An 18,717-nucleotide genomic window follows, 5' to 3' on the forward strand; every position below is an offset into this window, starting at 1 on the left:
TTTCAACACTCCACCCTGCTCTCATGCCCACATGTCCGTCCTTGGCCTGCTACAATGTTCCAGTGAAGCTCAACGCAAACTGGAGGAACAGCACCTCATCTTCTGACTAGGCACTTTACAACCTTCTGGACTGAATATAGGGTTCAACAATTTTAGATCATGAACTCTCTCTTCCATCCCCATCCCCTTTCCGATCCCCCTTTTTTCCAATAATTTATATGGATTTTTCTTTTCCCACCTATTTCCATTATTTTTAAATGTGTTTCCATCTATTGTTTTATCTCTACCTTTTAGCCTATTTCGATCCCTTCCCCCCGCCCCACCCCCACTAGGGCTATCTGTCCCTTGTTCGTCCTGCTTTCTACCCTTAATGTCACCTATTATCACATTCCTTAGATAATATCACCACCTTCAACACCTCTATGTCCTTTTGTCTATGACATCTTTTGGTTATCTCCACCTATCAATGACCCTTTATCCAGCTCCACCTGTCCCACCCCCCCTTAAACCAGCTTATATTTCACCTCTTTTCTATTTCTCTTAGTTCCGTTGAAGAGTCATACGGACTCGAAACGTTAACTGTGTTCCTCTCCGCAGATGCTGTCAGACCTGCTGAGTTTTTCCAGGTATTTTTATTTTTGTTTTGGATTTCCAGCATCCGCAGTTTTTTGCTTTTGTAACAGCCTGACACAGTCATCCTCATGGAATCATACCTTACAGATAATGTCCCAGACACCACCATCACCATCCCACCAGCAGGACAGACCCAGCAGAGATAGCGGAACAGTAGTATACAGTCAGGAGGCGGGAGGGAGTTGCCCAGGGAGTCCTCAACATCAACTCCGGACCCCATGAAGTCTCATGGCATCAGGTCAAACATGGGCAAGGAAACCTCCTGCTGATTACCACGCACCGCCCTCCCTCAGCTCAGGATGCAACTGAGAAGAGGGGGAATGAGGGCAGCGAAAAATGGAAACCAAGGAAGAGAAAACCATGTGAGGGAAGAGGTGGAACCAAGAACAGAGGAGAACTGAGGGAGGGGAGAGGGAGAACTAAGTGAGGGAAAATTGGGAACCGAGGGATCTACTCTGGAAGTTTCCTGTTAATTGGTTGCTGATCAGCCTTTATTGGCTTTCCGCCAGCAAGAAGCCTCCTCCAAGGACAGAGCGGGGAGACAGTATGACATCCTTCTCTGCAATTTTTCCAGCCACTATCCCCCACCTCTGAATCCTTGGGAAAAATCGCCACATATGTCGAAGGTACTTTGATTCAAACAATCGTAACTCACCAAACTAGCAATAGTAATACTGACAACACTCTGATTCCCCTCATATCTACCAATATAATACCACAGCTCCCTGATAGTCCATTTACAACTGCTAATAGTCGGTATAATGCCCCGACACCGTGTAACAAATAATAATCCTATAACCTGGTGATATTCAACCTGAAAACAGAACACAAATCTTCCGAAACTGCACAAGCTGAGAGCCAGGATCACCTGGGTAAAACACTGTACAGCTACCCTGCTCTGCTTAACAGCGGAGGTGTCCTCAGGCTGCAGCTGCGGGTGGGATAGAATCTGAAATTCTTTGCTGCAGAGAAGAAGACCCATCAAATGGGACACATCATAATACAGTAAAACAATCAAGTCAGAGGGAATACAGATGCATTAAGTGTCAAGGGAGCAAGGCAAGGCTGGATGGTCTCTACTTTAATGCCAGGAGTATTACAGGTAAAACGGGTGAGTTAAGGGTGAGGATTGACACGTGGAATTGTGATATAGTAGCCATCACAGAGGCGTGGTTGAGGGAAGGGCAGGGTTGGCAGCTCAACATTCCGGGATATAGAATCTTCAGGCAAGACAGTGTATGTGGTAAAGAGGATTAGGCATTGGATTATTAGTTAAGGAGTCAGTTACTGCAGTAAGAAGAGATGATATCTTGGAGAGGGCATTAAATGAAGCTTTGCGGGTAGACCTTAGGAATAGAAAAGGGGCACATTGTTAGGTGTTTATTATAGACCCCCAGGTAGACAGCGGGAAATTGAGGAACAAATATGTGCACAGTACACGGAGGTGCGTAAACACATTAACAATAGTATGATTATATGAGGTGATTTCAACTTTCCCAACATTAATTGGGATAGACATAGTGTTAAGGGCTTGGATGGAGTGGATTTCACTGAAATTTATACAGGAGAACTTTTTAGGTCAATATGTAGAGGGTCCAACACGGGACGGCGCAGTGGTGGACCTAATTATGGGGAATGAAGCTGGACAGGTGGCTGAGATGATGGTGGGGGAGCATTTTAGTGATAGCGACCACAACATGGGACAATTTAAGCTTATTATGGACAAAGAAATAGACAAGTTGCAAAAAAATGTTTTGGATTGGGGGAGAGCGTATTTCAGTAAAATAAGGCAGGATCTGGCCAAGGTAGACTGGGAACAGCTACTTGTGGAGAAATCTACAGAAGAGCAGTGGGGGGCATTCAAAAAGGAAATGGGGAGGGTACAGGCTCAACATGTTCCCTCAAGGGTGATAGAAAGGAGTAACAAGCCCAGAGACCCATGGATGGCCAGAGATATTCAGGACACGATGAGAAGGAAAAGAGGAGGAAAGTGGAGTGGAGGAAATCAGCAGAGGCATTAGTGGAGCACAGAAAGTGCAGGGTGGAGCTTAAGAAAGCAATTAAGAAGGCAAAGAGGGGATATGAGAAAGCTCAGGCTGGTAAAAGTAGGGGAAATACCAAGATATTCTATAAGTATGCCAACGGGAAGAAGATAACCAAGGAAAGAGTGGGGCCCATTAGGGACCAAGGGGGCAATCAATGGCTGGAGCCAGAGGACATCGTAGAGTGTTGAATGAATACTTCACATCCATCTTCACCCAAGAAAATGAGGAGGAAAGTATGGAACTCGAGGAGAGAGACTGCGAGGTTCTTGAGCAAATTGATATAGGGAGTGACAGGGTATTGGAGTTGTTGGCAGGTTTAAAAGTGGACAAATCTCCAGGCCTGAATGATTTATGTCCCAGACTGCTGAGGAGGCAAGGGAGGAGATCACAGGGGTGCTAACCCAAATTTGTAATTCCTCACAAGGGGACACAAGTACAAGATGAGGGGTAGGAGGTTTAGGGGGAATGTGAGGAAAAACCTTTTTAACCAGAGGGTGGTGACGGTCTGGAATGCTCTGCCTGGGAGGGTTGTGGAGGCAGGTTGCCACACATCCTTTATAAAGTACCTGGATGAGCACTTGGCACATCATAACATTCAAGGCTATGGGCCAAATGTTGATATATGGGATTAGGTAGGTAGGTCAGGTGTTTCTCACGTGTCGGTGCAGACTCGATAGGCCGAAGGGCCTCTTCTGCGCTGTGTGATTCTGTGATTCTGAGTGTCACTCTGACAGAGAGAGAGAGAGAGAGAGCACTCCAACCCAGAAGGAAAATAACAGTAAAACCTGGGGAATAAGAATACTGCTCTGAACTGCTCTTGTTTATCTTAAAATGGAACACCACTAAAACTGGAAAATAAGAGTTCTGGTCCAAACTGTTTTTTCCTTCTGGGAAGGTTCTCCGGAGGCCTTGGCCCAAGAGTTTGAGAGGAGGGCGCAGTTTTCCATAGAGAAGAGGCAAATCACCCTCTCTCCACCATTCCCTAATCTCCATCTCTCCCCAGTCTCCAGTCTCCCTCTCACCCCAAGCCCTCATTCCTATCTCTCCTCCTAAGCATCCATTCTCCTCGAGTTCTGATTCCCCAGTCATGCCCCCTTAACCTCAGCATCACCACAATATCAGAGACCACTGGATTTCCCATTTGAGAAGCGCCCCATTCTCGTCGCGATTTTATCTCCCAGGTTTTGAGGAATGGGCGGTTTCTATAATCAGGTGAGGAAAAGGCTGTAGTCAAGATTCACTTTCCAGTTTCAATTTCCACTTTCACTTTCAAGCAGCAATTCCTCGAAATCATGTGATTCCCGAAGCTATAAAAATATCTGAGGAGCCAAGTTTTATCCAGTGTTTCACTGAGCGGCTACCTGCAATCAAACTCGGTACAACCCAGATCAGCATCATGAGGTTAGTGATCGCAACACTTTACACAGCATGATTACATGCCTTGGCTTGTTAAATAATCGTGACAGTGATGTCCCAATATTAATGGGGAGACAGGACTTGGGGACAGGGTGGGAGACAGCGGGTCATGACACACACTATAGTGGATGTGAGAATGACTGATGTCAACAGGGATTCCTCATCATTTTACTTCCGAGTTTCATATTTTCAGTGCCTGTTAGATGGGAGTGAAGCGGACCCATGTGGCGCGGTTTCACCGAGACTATTTAAAGAGCCAGTTCACATGCGGGCAATGGGGGAGCAGGTTTGCACTTCGCTACATTGCGTTGGAAGAGGTACACACCGAATTATGGAATGAAGGAGGACAAAGGCTGCAGCCAGGTCTAATGAGGCGCCCCTGGATGCCTTTGGAATCCTCCGAGCAGCGCTTGTTACTCCAGCCCCTCTTGTCTTCGCTGCTGCGCTTTGTTGAGAATAACCCTCATCTCCCAGTAACCACTCACAGGGTCCTGAAGAGATGCAGCACCTGACATTCCTCCAAGGATAAAGTCATCAATGTAGCTGCCTGGGAACCAGCACAGACTGGCAAGATGTGCTTCCTGTGATCACAGACCAACGGGACACTCAGTCTCGAGTATCTTTTCTCTACAGGAATCTGACTAGCTGGTCTGTTGGTGCCCTGGTGCCTCTGTGGATCCAACTGATGATCCCCTGGACCTGAAGGAATCCATCACTGGTGACAAAGCCCAGTGTCCTCTATGCCTGCACTGGTTCCTTAGGGCTTCCTTTGCCAACCTCAGCTCCCCAGGTGATGCCAGATTCCCCACATCCCTCGCAAGAGTGTCAGCACTCACTGTTCACAATTGCAACCCTGTCAGCACCAGCAATGCCAACTCTGTGTCACTGTCTGAGCAGCTGAGCAATATTCCCTTTCTTAAATATGTTGACCATTAACCCCCATGACTCCCTGATGTGTCCCAGACACTGCATGTTCCTCCCAGTTAAAAATTCTGCTGGTCAGAAGGCTCTAAATAAGCTCAAAAATGAGATCGGCAACCAGTTAATTGGAGGCTTTTCCTGCTCCCCCACCCCCCACTCCCCCAGCCTCACTTGGAAAATCACATTGAATTCCAGAGGCACCAGACTCCAGTCACACCCCTCAAAGGTGATTCTCAATGCACACCTCCACACCGCCTCTTCCCCATGGGCAATTAAAAATCCAACCCTTTCTCCCCATTCTATCTCCAACAGGGAATAGCCCACTATCTCGAACAGGGAACAGCCCACCCTCCCTCTCCCCATTCTATCTCCAACAGGGAACAGCCCTCCCTCCCAGTGAGAATGTATGCAGCAGTCCCAGCTAAGTTCCAGGGGGTGGCAGTGTGGGGCTATTAGTTGCACACGTCATTACTGTCCAAATGGGGTGTACGTTTTTATAAAAGTCACATTCAGGAAGCTTCACTGGAACAATGCAGCAGGCCAAGGACGGACATGTGAGCATGAGAGCAGGGCGGAGTGTTGAAATGGCAAGCGACAGGGAGGTCTGGGTCATGCATGTCCTGGGTGATAACAGTGCGGAGAGTGAATTAAGAGCCGGGGAGAGGGACAGAGGCCCCCCAAACAGTGAATCAAACCAACACTGAAAAAACAAACAGTGACATCACAGGGTCATGAAGACTCGAAACGTTGACTGATTTCTTCTCCACCGATGCTGCCAGACCTGCTGAGTTTTTCCAGGTAATTCTGTTTTTGTTTTGGATTTCCAGCATCCGCAGTAGCTTTTAGCTTTTTGTTTTTACATCACAGGAGAGCAGGCAGGTAATTGACTGGTGAGTATTTCAGCTTTTAGCTTTGTTTTAGATTTAAATTAGCAGCTGAGTAATTATCATTTATTGATTATTATTAAATTAGTAACTTAAGGATAGGGGGACATTAAATAAATAATAAAGTTGAAACAACAAAAAAAAAGTGAGAGTGGAGCGGCTGTATAAAGAGTGAGAGTGGAGCAGCTGTATAAGGAGCAGGAGTTTACCTGTGAGGGAGTGGATCGGCTGTATAAAGAGTGGGAACAGAGCGGCTGTATAGGTGATAGACTGTCCACCAATATTCATTACAAGCCAACCGACTCCCACAGCTACCTCGACTACAGCTACCTCACACCCCGCTTTCTGTCAGGACTCCACCTCATTCTCTCAGTTCCTTCGCCTCCATCGCATCTGTTCTGATTATATCACTTTCAAAAACAGTTCCTCTGACATGTCTTCCTTCTTCCTTATAAGAGATTTTCCACCCATAGTGGTTAACAGGGCCCTAAACCGTGTCCGGCCCATCTCCTGCGCATCCGCCCTCACACCTTCCTCTCCCTTCCAGAACCATGATAGCGTCCCCCTTGTCCCTTGTCCTCACTTATTAAACCACCAGCCTCTGCATTCAAAGGATCATCCTCTGCCCTTTCCGCCAACTCAAGCATTATGCCACCACCAAACACATCTTCCCTTCACCACCCCTGGCGGCATTCTGCGGGGATCATTCCCTCCGGGACACCCTGGTCCATTCCTCCATCACCCCCTACACCTCAACCCCCTCCCACGGCACCTTCCCATGCAACCGCAGAAGGTGCAACACCTGCCCCTTTACTTCCCCTCTCCTCACCGTCCAATGGCCCAAACACTCTTTTCAAGTGAAGCAGCATTTCACTTGCACTTCCCTCAATTTAGTCCACTGCATTCGCTGCTCCCAATGTGGTTTCCTCTACATTGGAGAGACCAAACGCAGACTGGATGACCGCTTTGCAGAACACCTTCGGTCTGTCCGCAAGCATTACCCAGACTTCCCTGTCGCTTGCCATTTCAACACTCCACCCTGCTCTCATGCCCACATGTCCGTCCTTGGCCTGCTACAATGTTCCAGTGAAGCTCAACGCAAACTGGAGGAACAGCACCTCATCTTCTGACTAGGCACTTTACAACCTTCTGGACTGAATATTGAGTTCAACAATTTTAGATCATGAACTCTCTCCTCCATCCCCACCCCCTTTCTGATCCCCCTTTTTTCCAATAATTTAGAAAGATTTTTCTTTTCCCACCTATTTCCATCAGGTATTTTTATTTTTGTTTTGGATTTCCAGCATCCGCAGTTTTTTGCTTTTATAACAGCCTGACATAGTCATCCTCATGGAATCATAACTTACAGATAATGTCCCAGACACCACCATCACCATCCCACCAGCAGGACAGACCCAGCAGAGATAGCGGAACAGTAGTATACAGTCAGGAGGCGGGAGGGAGTTGCCCTGGGAGTCCTCAACATCAACTCCGGACCCCATGAAGTCTCACGGCATCAGGTCAAACATGGGCAAGGAAACCTCCTGCCGATTACCACGTACCGCCCTCCCTCAGCTGATGAATCAGTGCTCCTCCACGTTGAACATCACCTAGACTCATAGGAAGCACTGAGGGTGGCAAGGGCGCAGAATGTACTGTGGGTGGGTGACTTCAATGTCCATTACCAAGAGTGGCTTGGTAGCAACATTACTGACCGAGTTGGCTGAGTCCTAAATAACATAGCTGTTAGACTGGGTTTGCGGAACCAACAAGAGGGAAAAACATACTTGACCTCATCCTCAGCAACCTGCCTGCCGCAGATGCAACTGCCAATGACAGTATCGGTAGGAGTGACCACCGCACAGTCATTGCGGAGTCAAAGTCCCACCTTCACATTGAGGATATCCTCAATCGTGTTGTGTGGCACCACCACCATACTAAATGGGATAGATTTCAAACAGGTTTAGCAACTCAAGACTGGGCATCCATGAGGCACTGTGGGCCATCAGCAGCAGCAGAATTGTACTCAAACACAATCTGTAACCTCATGGCCCGGCAAATCCCCCACTCTACTATTACCATCAAGCTAGGAGATCAACCCTGGTTCAATGAAGAGTGCAGGAGGGCATGCCAGGAGCAGCACCAGGCACACCTAAAAATGAGGTGTCAACCTGGTGAAGCTATAACACAGGACTACTTACATGCCAAACAGCATAAGCAGCAAGTGACAGACAGAGCTAAGCAATCCCACAACCAACGGATCAGATCTAAGCTCTGCAGTCCTGCCACATCCAGTCATGAATGGTAGTAGACAATCAAACAACTGTCTGGAGGAAGAGACACCTTAAATATCCCCATCCTCAATGATGGAGGAGCCCAGCACAGCAGTGCAAAAGATAAGGCTGAAGCATTCGCAACAATCTTCAACCAGAAGTGCTGAGTAGATGATCCATCTCGGTCTCCTTCAGAGGTCCCCAGCATCACAGATGCCAGTCTTCAGCCAATTTGATTCATTCCACGTGATATCAAGAAATGGCTGAAGGCACTGGACACTGCAAAGTCTATGGGCCTGACAATATTCCAGCAATAGTACTGAAGACTTGTGTTCCAGAATCTGCCGTGCCCGTAGCCAAGCTGTTCCAGTATAGCAACAACACTGGCATTCACCCGGCCGTGTGGAAAATTACCCAGGTATGTCCTGTACTCAAAAAGCAGGACGAATCCAACAAGGCCAATTACTGCCCCATCAATCTACCCTCCATCATCAGTAAAGTAATGGAAGGGGTCATCAACAGTGCTATCAAGTGGCACTTGCTTAGCAATAACCTGCTCAATGGTGCCCAATTTGGGTTCTGCCAGGGCCACTCAGCTCCTGACCTCATTACAGCTTTGGTTCAAACTTGGACAAAAGAGCCGAACTCCAGAGGTGAGGTGAGAGTGACTGCACTTGATATCAAGGTGGCATTGGACCGAGTGTGGCATCAAGGAGCCCTAGCATAACTGGAGTAAATGGGAATCAGGGGGAAAACTCTACACTGGTTGGAGTCATACCTAGCTCAAAGGAAGATGGTTGTGGTTATTGGAGGACAGTCATCTCAGCTCCAGGACATCACTGAGGGAGTTCCTCAGGGTAGTGATCTATGCCCAACCATCTTCAGCTGCTTCATCAATGAACTTCCTTCTATCATCAAGTCAGAAGTTGGGATGTTCGCTGATGATTGCATAATGTTCAGCACCATTCGCGACTCCTCAGATACTGAAGCAGTCCAGGTTCAAATGCAGCAAGTCCTGGACAATATCCAGGCTTGGGCTGACAAATGGATTCGTGCCACACAAGTGTCAGGCAATGACCATCTCCAACAAGAGGGAATCCAACCATTGCCTTGATGTTCAACGGCATTACCATCACTGAATCCGCCGCTATCAACATCCTGGGGGTTACCATTGACCAAAAACTGAACTGGACTAGCCATATAAATACTGTAGCTACAAGAGCAGGTCAGAGGCTAGGAACCGTGCGATGAGTAACTCACCTCCTGACTCCCCAAAGCCTGTCCACCATCTACAAGGCACATGTCAGGAGTGTAATGGAACACTCCCACTTGCCTGGATGAGTGCAGCTGCCACAACGCTCCAGAAGCTGGACACCGTTCAGGACAAAGCAGTCCACTTGATTGGCACCGCATCCACAAAAATTCACTCACTCCACCACTGACGCACAGTAGCAGCAGTGTGTACCATGTACAAGATGCACTGCAGGAATTCACCAAGGCTCCTCTGACAGCACCTTCCAAACTCACGACCACTACCACCTAGAAGCACAAGGGGAACAGATAGATGGGAACACCACCACCTGGAAGTTCCTCTTCAAGTCACTCACCATCCTGACTTGGAAATATATCGCCGTTCCTTCAGTGTCGCTTGGTCAAAATTATGGAACTCCCTTCCTAACAGCACCGTGGGTGTACCTACACCACATGGACTGCAAGAAGGCAGCTCACCACCACCTTCTCACGGGCAACTAGGGATGGGCAATAAATGCTGGCCCAGCCAGCGAAGCCCACATCCCGTGAACGAATAAAAGAAAGTCATACTTTACTGAATTCTAGATTAGTTTCAGATAGCAATCACTTTTGAATAGCAAAATTCCCAATTCCACATATCAATCAATCTCTCAACATGTCATTAATTGAAGTTCTGAACTCACAATATTCCGTTAATCTCTTTAAAGCCCCTACATAGCCAGCGATTGCCTCTCCTGGAAGCCCATTCCTCAAATTGAATTTAAAACACTGCACAGTGACTGAGGGCTTTGGCTTCAGGTGTTTTTTTGCAATGTTTACTAACTCGTCGAAAGCCTACGAGTCGGGGGTGTTAGGTGACGTGAGGCTGCGGATCAACCCATATGTTTTGCAGTTGCATGTGGACAAAAGAATCACCCTCTTCTTGTCCTCCCCTGCGATGTTGTTAGCGGTAAAGAAGAATGCTTGGCGTTCGACGTAATGAGACCAGTCATCAGAAACGGGGTCGAATGGTTCAAGATGCCCAAACTGCAGCATACTCGATGACTAAGGAGACTGCGCTTTCAAACCGCTTTCAATGTAGTGGCAAAGTAATGTAGCTGGCTTACCGCGGCTTTCTTGATTGCCGTCAATTCATCTGGTTTATCCTCGTCACCAGTTTTATGTTTTTTGGTTTTTCAGGTTTGTTTTGTCCGGCGAATACTAGCTGTACCCCTGATATTAACACATTAGTTGGTGCTTGAAACAACACAGGCAGAGAGACCGATTAACTGAACAAACACTGGTGGTTTATTGGAACTAAGAACAGAGCATGAACACCATGTGTGCTTCTTCAATTACCTCCAGCTCTCGCCTTACACTTACCCAAGTACCTGCACTGTGTAGCGATTGGTCAATACAGTCACATGGTCAACTAACTACATTCTCTTAAAGGCATATAGCACTCCACTTTACCACAAGTACCCTAATAGAATTTCCCGGCTTGTTATTACCATGATTAGCTTCTTGCCTGAAGACATTCCCTGGGATTTTAAACAAAGCAGAGCTTATTTAACCTGATACAAAAACAAAAATAGCTGGAAAAACTCGGCATGTCTGACAGCAACTGTAGAGAGGAATACAGTTAACGTTTCGAGTCCCTATAACTCTTCATCAGAACTAAAGAAAAGTAGAAATGAGGTGAAATATAAGCTGGTTGAGGGGGGTGGGACAGTTAGAGCTGGATAGAGGGCCAGTGATAGGTGGAGGCAAAGAAGAGATTGCCAAAGATGATATAGACAAAAGGACAAAGGGGTGTTGATGGTGGTGATACCTGCTGAGTTTTTCCAGCTATTTTTGTTTTTGTTTCCGATTTCCAGCATCCGCAGTATTTTGCTTTTATTTAACCTCATGCCTGGTGACATTCCCCTTGGAGTAATAATTGCTGAGTGTGTGATGATTCTTTGAGAAAGGACATAAAGCTGAGGTTACCTATGCTTAACATTTCCCATCTTTTACTAGCCTTCTGTTGTCTTTGCAGTTCCATTTCAACCTTTTGCACAGATTCTCCAGTCACCTGCACAGGGTATAAGGAATCTCCTCTTCATGTGTGCTCAGGATCTTCCCCTTCTCCCACAGCTCCATTTCTTTCTCTCTGATTGTATATCTCATAGTGTTGAGGACCTGTGAATGGTGTGTACACTTTCCCCAATATGAATGCATATTGCATGCATGCATCCCATGATAAGATAAGGAGGTACATTGCTCCTTCAAGTGAAATGTCCTTGTAGACTTGTTGCAGCTCTTGTGTCAAGCAATATCAGTTAGAATAGTGGTTTTGAGGTAAGAAATGGGTGAATTTTTAAAGGTTTTGCTTTTCAGAAGTGAGTATACCTCTCAGATCCAGATTGTGAGAGAGAATATGAAAGGGAAAGATGCGAGTGAAGGTTCTGAGAGTGTTAGAGGATGCATCAACCAGGGCTACAAATACTCTCCATTGAAGCAAATCGAATAATTGTGTTCAAAAGACAATTTTGGAAGTGGCTGACTGAAGAGGCACGGTTGAAGTCAACAAAAAAGTTTGGGCCATTTGCCCATGATCTTCATTGGCTCCATGGAGTTCTTTGCTAAGTTGGTGTCTATAAATAGAAACATTGATTTTCAGTTTCATTTTCATTTCTGGGTGGAAACCTTGGTTTCACTGCAAAGGTTTTTGTTCTGATTCACATTCATGAAATCATCTTAAAGCAATTAATGACGGAGTTGATAAATAGCTGTAAAATGTAACACACCAAACACTCTTCGCGATCAGCTTACCATTACAAGTCAAGTTGAAGTTGAAATGAGAATCCAAGACATTTTCCACCTGATCAGAAATATGAGGTAAAGATCATTGGAATTTCTTTAGTATTGAAATTTGCGTGTAGACTATTGAACAAGGAGCTTGTTTTTCAGGAAAAAACTAGCGTACATTTCAAAGCAGTGAAAATGTGTAGAGTTGGTTCACAGTGAGGAGGGTATGGTGCTGACCAAGACTGGTGATCGTCAGAAAACCAGGCAGTAGGCAGATCTTTAAAAAATTTATATTGGTTAATAGTTCAAATTAAAATTAAACTTACTGTCCAATCAGACTTCATTAAGCATATAAAGTTAAATTTTTATTTTTATAATTGCATCCAGTCAACATCCTCAGGTTATATGTAGACTTTCAAGAAGTGAAGCTGTGTTCCATTGGCAATCTGTGAGTTTTACTCATGTAAAATGGGGATTTTCAGCATTTACATATGTATAAACGAAAGCAATTAGAAATATAAATCAAAGGGAGAGTATAGCATGAACCAGGATGGACAGGGGCGAATGTAGTATGGAATATAGCGGAATAGTTCCAGCTTAAAGTGGGTAGGAGAAGGAAGAGTGTGTGCTGAAATTGAGAATGAGTGTAGGGAAGATGAAAAGACAGGTCTGATAGTTTGAAATAAAAGCAGAAAGCCACGATGAACTGGGTGAGGGGGTAAAAAAGGGAGCGAGGATTGAGGGGGGAAGGGAGAAGAGTGTTTACATGAACAAGAGGCAGTTGGAGCAGAGAATGAGCTGGGATGGCTGGGGGATGAAGTGAGTCTACGGGAATTGAACAGGAAGGAAGCAAGAAAGAATTTGTGTCAATGTAACACCTTATCACACCTCACAGGAATGTCCCAAAGTGTCTCACAATCAATGAATTATTTTGAAATGTAGTTTGTGGGGAATGTGGCAGTTCCCTGCCCCCCCCCCTTCCCCCACTCCAATCAACCATCCCCAAACTGACACTCCACAACCCACCGAGGTCCCACCCACTGCCTCAGCTTGTGGTGGGCTTACTTGGTCCTGCAGCATTCAGCGACTATTTCCTCTATCCCTCCCTCCAGAGTCCTTTCCCACTTCACTCAGTTAACTTAAGGGGGAAATGCTGTACAACACATTTGTGACTTTTGGCATATGGACATCAGTAGTGGTGACCTGCCTCTTGAGCTGCTCCTCCAACTGGTGCAGGTTCACCCCCAGTGCCGTGACTTAAGGCAAGATAAAGACTTTGGGATTTTGACCCAGCGACAATTCAGGAAAACGATATAGTTCCAAGTCAGGATGGTTTGTGACTTCAAAGGCCACATGCAGGTGGTTATGTTCTCATGTACCCTGTTACCCATGTCCTTTTAAATGGTAGAGGTATAGGTTTAGAAGGTGCTGTCAAAGGAGCCTTGGCGAGTTGCTGTGGTGCATCTAGTAGGTGGTATACACTGCTGCCACTGTGTCCTGGGTGTGGAATGACTGAATGTTTAAAGTGGTGGATGCAGAAGGGGTTGGGTGGGGGCTAGTTGGTTTGCAATCAAGTGGGCTGCTTTGTCCTGGATGTTTTGAGTTTCTTTAGTGTTGTTAGTGCTGCACTTATCTAGACAAGTTGAGAGTATTCCATCACGCTCCTGACCTGTGCCTTGGAGATGGACTTTGGAGAATCAACAGGCAAGTTACTTGCCACCTGCTCTTGTGGGCTGGATTTTATGGGGGCAGTGTTTCTTGCCCTCCCCCCACCCATTTCCCCACCCACCCAATAGAAAAGTCAGTCACAAAATGACCGACTTTGAAAAAGGCAGCCCCTCAGCGCAATTACACAGCGGGTGGACTTAACAAGATGAAAGTGAGTCTTTGACTCTTTGGGGAGCTGCTGGCCAATCTGTATTCTGGAGTGAGGTGATTCCAGGCTTTTTGGGCGTAGAGGGATGGGGCACCCTAGGGAGGAGTGGCAAGGCGTCAGCCTTTGGGGGTCTGGGGAGGGACAAAAGGGGAGATACCATCTTGGGAGGCATGTCTCTCATGAACACAAGACACCCCTACCCACGAAGGAGGAACAATGATCTTTTTGACCAAATATAGCATATAAATGGCACACAGCTTCTGCACAAACTATATACATACACCAATCTACACTTTGAACTGTCTGCTTGTACTTAAATTCAAGGAGTCTCTGTATTGTGTTAATAAGTTGTCTTTCATCGCTAAGTTAATCTTGCTTTGCGGTAACACTTTTCCAAATAATCAAGCCTCTTGTCCTAAATTTCCTCCCTTTCTGGGATCAACCACCCTCCACACTCTCCACCACTCAGCCCACAAACCTGATCTGCCCCCTGCTGACTGCAAAGCAGACTTCCTGATCTTTAGATTCCTCATCTGACTGGAAATGAGAAGGGGGTGTTTTAGAATTAGTGCTCACAATTGAGTGAGGAGGCTCCTATTTCATAATGGAATGCAAGAATAACACTGAGATGTATTGTATAAATGCACCAAACAGATTGAGTATTTCAATTAGTGCTCCTGTTCATTAGGAGTGGAGGTGGTTGTAGCGTTACTATGTAGTGACTACTTGGCCAGGATCTAATACAATAGCCAGCATGGCAACCAAGAATAAACAGACCAAAAGTTTTGTAATCATAACCTTTTCCTTTAGCATGTCTGTGTGCAGTAACGTACAGAAGGATTCGTTGAAAGTGAAGCTCGATTGGCTTCAATGTCACTTCACGTGGGGGCCACAGAAAGAAAACATTGACTTGGATGATATGAAGCAAAGATTAGAAGATTCAATACAGCTTGATATGCCATATCAAGCCAGGTCTTACAACCAACTTGCTTTTGTAAACTGTCTGCAAGGAAACCATGAAGAGGCCATTCAAAACCTACAGGAAGCTGAAAGATTTCTGAGGGAGAATCATGAAGATGAATTTGAAAAAAGAAGCATCATCACCTATGGAAACTATGCCTGGGTATATTATCACATGGGACAACTAACAGAGGCTCAGTCCTACCTCGACAAGCTGGAGGAGATCTGTAAACAATTTCCTGATGCCTCTTATACAGCAAAGATTCCTGAAGTATGTGGGGAGAAGGGTTGGGCACTGTTGTCAACTGCTGCTCAATATTATGAAGAGGCAATGGAATGTTTTAAAAAGGCCCTGGAGGAAGATCCGGAGAACATTGACTGGAATATTGGTTATGCGACTGTTCTGTTTCGCCTGGAATGGTTTCCTGGTACTCCAGAGAGTCAAGGGCCCAGTGAATCAATAAAACAGTTGAGGCGTGTGCTGGAGCTTGATCCAGATCACACTGTAGCCATGGTGCTGTTGGCTCTAAAACTACAACAGTTCAATAAAATGGAGGAAGCACTTGAATTAGTCAAACAAGCATTGCATCAGTCCCCTGATCTTCCGTACGTGCTTCGTTATGCAGCAAAATTTTACAGAAGGAAAGGAGATGTGGAAAAAGCTGTGGAGATGCTGAAGAAAGGATTAGAAATAACTCCACATTCTATCTTCTTACACCATCAAATAGGTATGTGCTACAGAACCAAACTGAATCCACTGATGAAATATCGAGGCAGTAAAGATCCTCGCAATCCTGCTTTTCAACAGAAAGCTGAATTGATCAACCAATGCAAGTATCATTTTCAAAAGGCTTTTGAGAAGCGACCATTAACATCTATTAAACCCCAATTGGATTTTGCAGGAATATGTTTATTAAATGAAGAATATCTCAAAGCAAAGGAGATCTACAACCATCTACTGAAATTGGAAGGCATTCGTCCAGAAAATAAGCAGGCAATATGTTTACAGGCGGGTTTATTTGAACTCAATCACAAACAATCTGAATCAAATGCCATCACCCATTTTCTGGAAGGAATGAAAGTCAATTATGACTCAATACATCAGAAAAGGTGTCGAGAAAACTTGGAGATGATAGCTGCAAGACGGCTTCGCAGGAACCCAAGAGAAAGCAAGGCCCTTGGTGTTTTTGGGTTCCTGCACCAGCTGGATGGTGAGAGATGTGAAGCTATTAAATGCTTTGAAATGGCCTTGGAGTTTGATCCTGACAATGAAGAATATCTAAGTGCTCTTTGTGAATTACGCCTTTCCATCGAGGACAACAATGACTTTCCCAACTAAAACTAAACACATTTTGAAAACTGCATTAACGACCCTGATCTATAAACAGGTTCAGTCGGGCACATTTTCATTTATATTCTATTGGCAACTTCATTCAAATGAGCATTTCACTCATGTTTGCTTAATTTTCAAACCATTATCTTATTGTAATTATTCTAAATCCTTGTGCTTCATTCAGGAATATTAACCATACTGGTGAACTCATCAAATAGCATTTATTTCTGTATCATAAGAGCTTTTGCTGAGCGGGAAAAGAAACAAAATGAGATAGGATTTGGGGATTTAGAGATAATTGAGCTAAGTGGACAGAGCCACAATAATTCTTTATGAATTGTACGAACTAGTGTAAGTCAATAATAAACTTAACATGGGCCTGATTTTACCTCCAGATGGGTTTTGGGTGAGTGGTGAGGGGATTTGGAAACTCACTGTTTTCTGTACATACCGGGTCCAGGTCCAGGACAGAGCTGGCAGTGCAGTCGGGGCCCGATGATGTCACCAGACCCCCAGTCTGCATATGTTAATGAGGACCCCGCCCACTTTGGGTGAGCAGTTTAGCCCAGTTTCCAGCAAGTGGGTAGATTTAAAATCAGCACCATTAAGTTCTAACGTAACCTAGATAACTGGGTAGAAATATGTAAACTGGTGTCCAAATATAGATGAAAAATGTGTTTTGTTTGGATCATCATCCGGTTAATGATTTTAGTTGGAAAACATTATAGCTGGAGTTAGGATAAGCTTCAGTGCACTTTGACCATATGACTTATACTCATTTTTGGTGATAACAATGTCCAATGCAGCCTGTAGAGGGTATAATAAAACCAGTCTGCCACCCTATCTTTCACTTGCTGCCTCTTCACAGAAAAGTTCCCATTGGGTTAAATGCTTTCCATATGTGACAGCTGAGAAAGGGGCAACAATTACTGCAGACCCTTCAAATAAATCACCAACTTGATTCTGTTGCTTTGAGGATTTGCTGAGAAATGATCGGACTCCCACCCAGAGCTTTCATTCAGATCTCAGCCTCTATCACTGGGTGTCTCCCTGTCCTGTAACTTGTCAGCTTCACCAACTCTTCATCAAACCATCCGAGTCCCTCATTGGCCAACACGGGGCAGCTTGGACAACACGCAGAAAAGACCATTTTCTACAGGCTGTCACCATCTCGTGAAGGGAAATGCAGTGAACAGGGGAAGGATAAAGGATATAAAAAATGATTAAATTCAGTGAAAAAGAATAAAATGTAATAGCTACAGGTACCAATTCTCTAAACAGAGGTTTCAATTGTAATTGTATAATCAGAGACTGAATAGAAAATAACCAATAAAATGAAGCCATGGCTAAGATTTTTTCTGTGATGCTGATTTCAGGGAATGAAAATGGTTTGTGTGGTACAGAATATGATGGGGATAAGATCTGCACGCTAATTTCTGACAGTCAGTAATGTTTATGGTCTAGATGAATGCAGGCCCCACAACACTCATGAAGCTTGACAACGTCCAGGACAAAGCAGCCCACTTGATTGGTACTCAAATCACAAACATTCACTCACTGTACCACCGATGCACAGTAGCAGCAGTGTGTACCATCTACAAGATGCAGTGCAGGAATTCACCAAGGCTGCTTCGACAACATATTCCAAACCCACAACTTCTCCCATCCAGAAGGATAAGGAATTATTTTAACTCCAGATGGGTTTTGGGTGCGTGGTGAGGGGATTTGGAAACTCACTGGTTTCTGTACATACCGGGTCCAGGTCCAGGACAGAGCTGGCAGTGCAGTCAAGGCCCAATGATGTCACCAGACCCCCAGGCTGCATTTGTTAACGAGGACCCCGCCCACTTTGGGTGAGCAGTTTAGCCCAGTTTCCAGCAAGTGGGTAGATTTAAAATCAGCACCATCGAGCACCATCAGAATGGAGCAGATAAATGGAAGCACCACCACTTGGCAAATCCTCCCCAAGCCACACACCATCCTGACTTGGAAATATATCACCGTTCCTCACTGTCGCTGGGTCAAAATCCTGGAATTCCCACCCTAACAGCACTGTGGGTGTACCTACACCACATGGACTGCAGCAATTCAAGAAGGCAGCTCACCACCACCTTCTCAAGGGCAACTAGGGATGGGCAATAATTGCTGGCCTAGCCAGCGACACCAAAATCCCATGAATAAACAAAAACAAAACATTTTTATGAACGACATTTCACACGTTTCATTCAGGTCAACGCATCGCAACTTGGGCACAAGTTACAAATTCCATTTTGAGATTGGCAATTTGGAGATTGAGATCTCGGCTAAAGGTAGACACTGTAAAGAGATGAAAGCTAAGTGGACATAAAGCGAGGTG

At 45.4% G+C, this 18,717-nt stretch overlaps 1 protein-coding gene across 1 annotated transcript; it reads left to right on the forward strand.

The window, feature by feature from the left end:
- Positions 1-12,107: 12,107 nt before the first annotated feature.
- LOC144695058 (interferon-induced protein with tetratricopeptide repeats 5-like) lies at positions 12,108-17,713 on the forward strand. Its single transcript, XM_078565973.1, has 2 exons — positions 12,108-12,282; positions 14,879-17,713. The coding sequence occupies exons 1-2, from the start codon at positions 12,242-12,244 to the stop codon at positions 16,365-16,367; spliced, it is 1,530 nt and encodes a 509-aa protein (XP_078422099.1). The 5' UTR covers positions 12,108-12,241; the 3' UTR covers positions 16,368-17,713.
- The last annotated feature ends 1,004 nt before the right edge of the window (positions 17,714-18,717 follow it).

Source organism: Cetorhinus maximus, chromosome 20 (genome assembly GCF_964194155.1).
Source record: "Cetorhinus maximus chromosome 20, sCetMax3.hap1.1, whole genome shotgun sequence".
NCBI classification, from domain to species: Eukaryota; Metazoa; Chordata; class Chondrichthyes; order Lamniformes; family Cetorhinidae; genus Cetorhinus; species Cetorhinus maximus.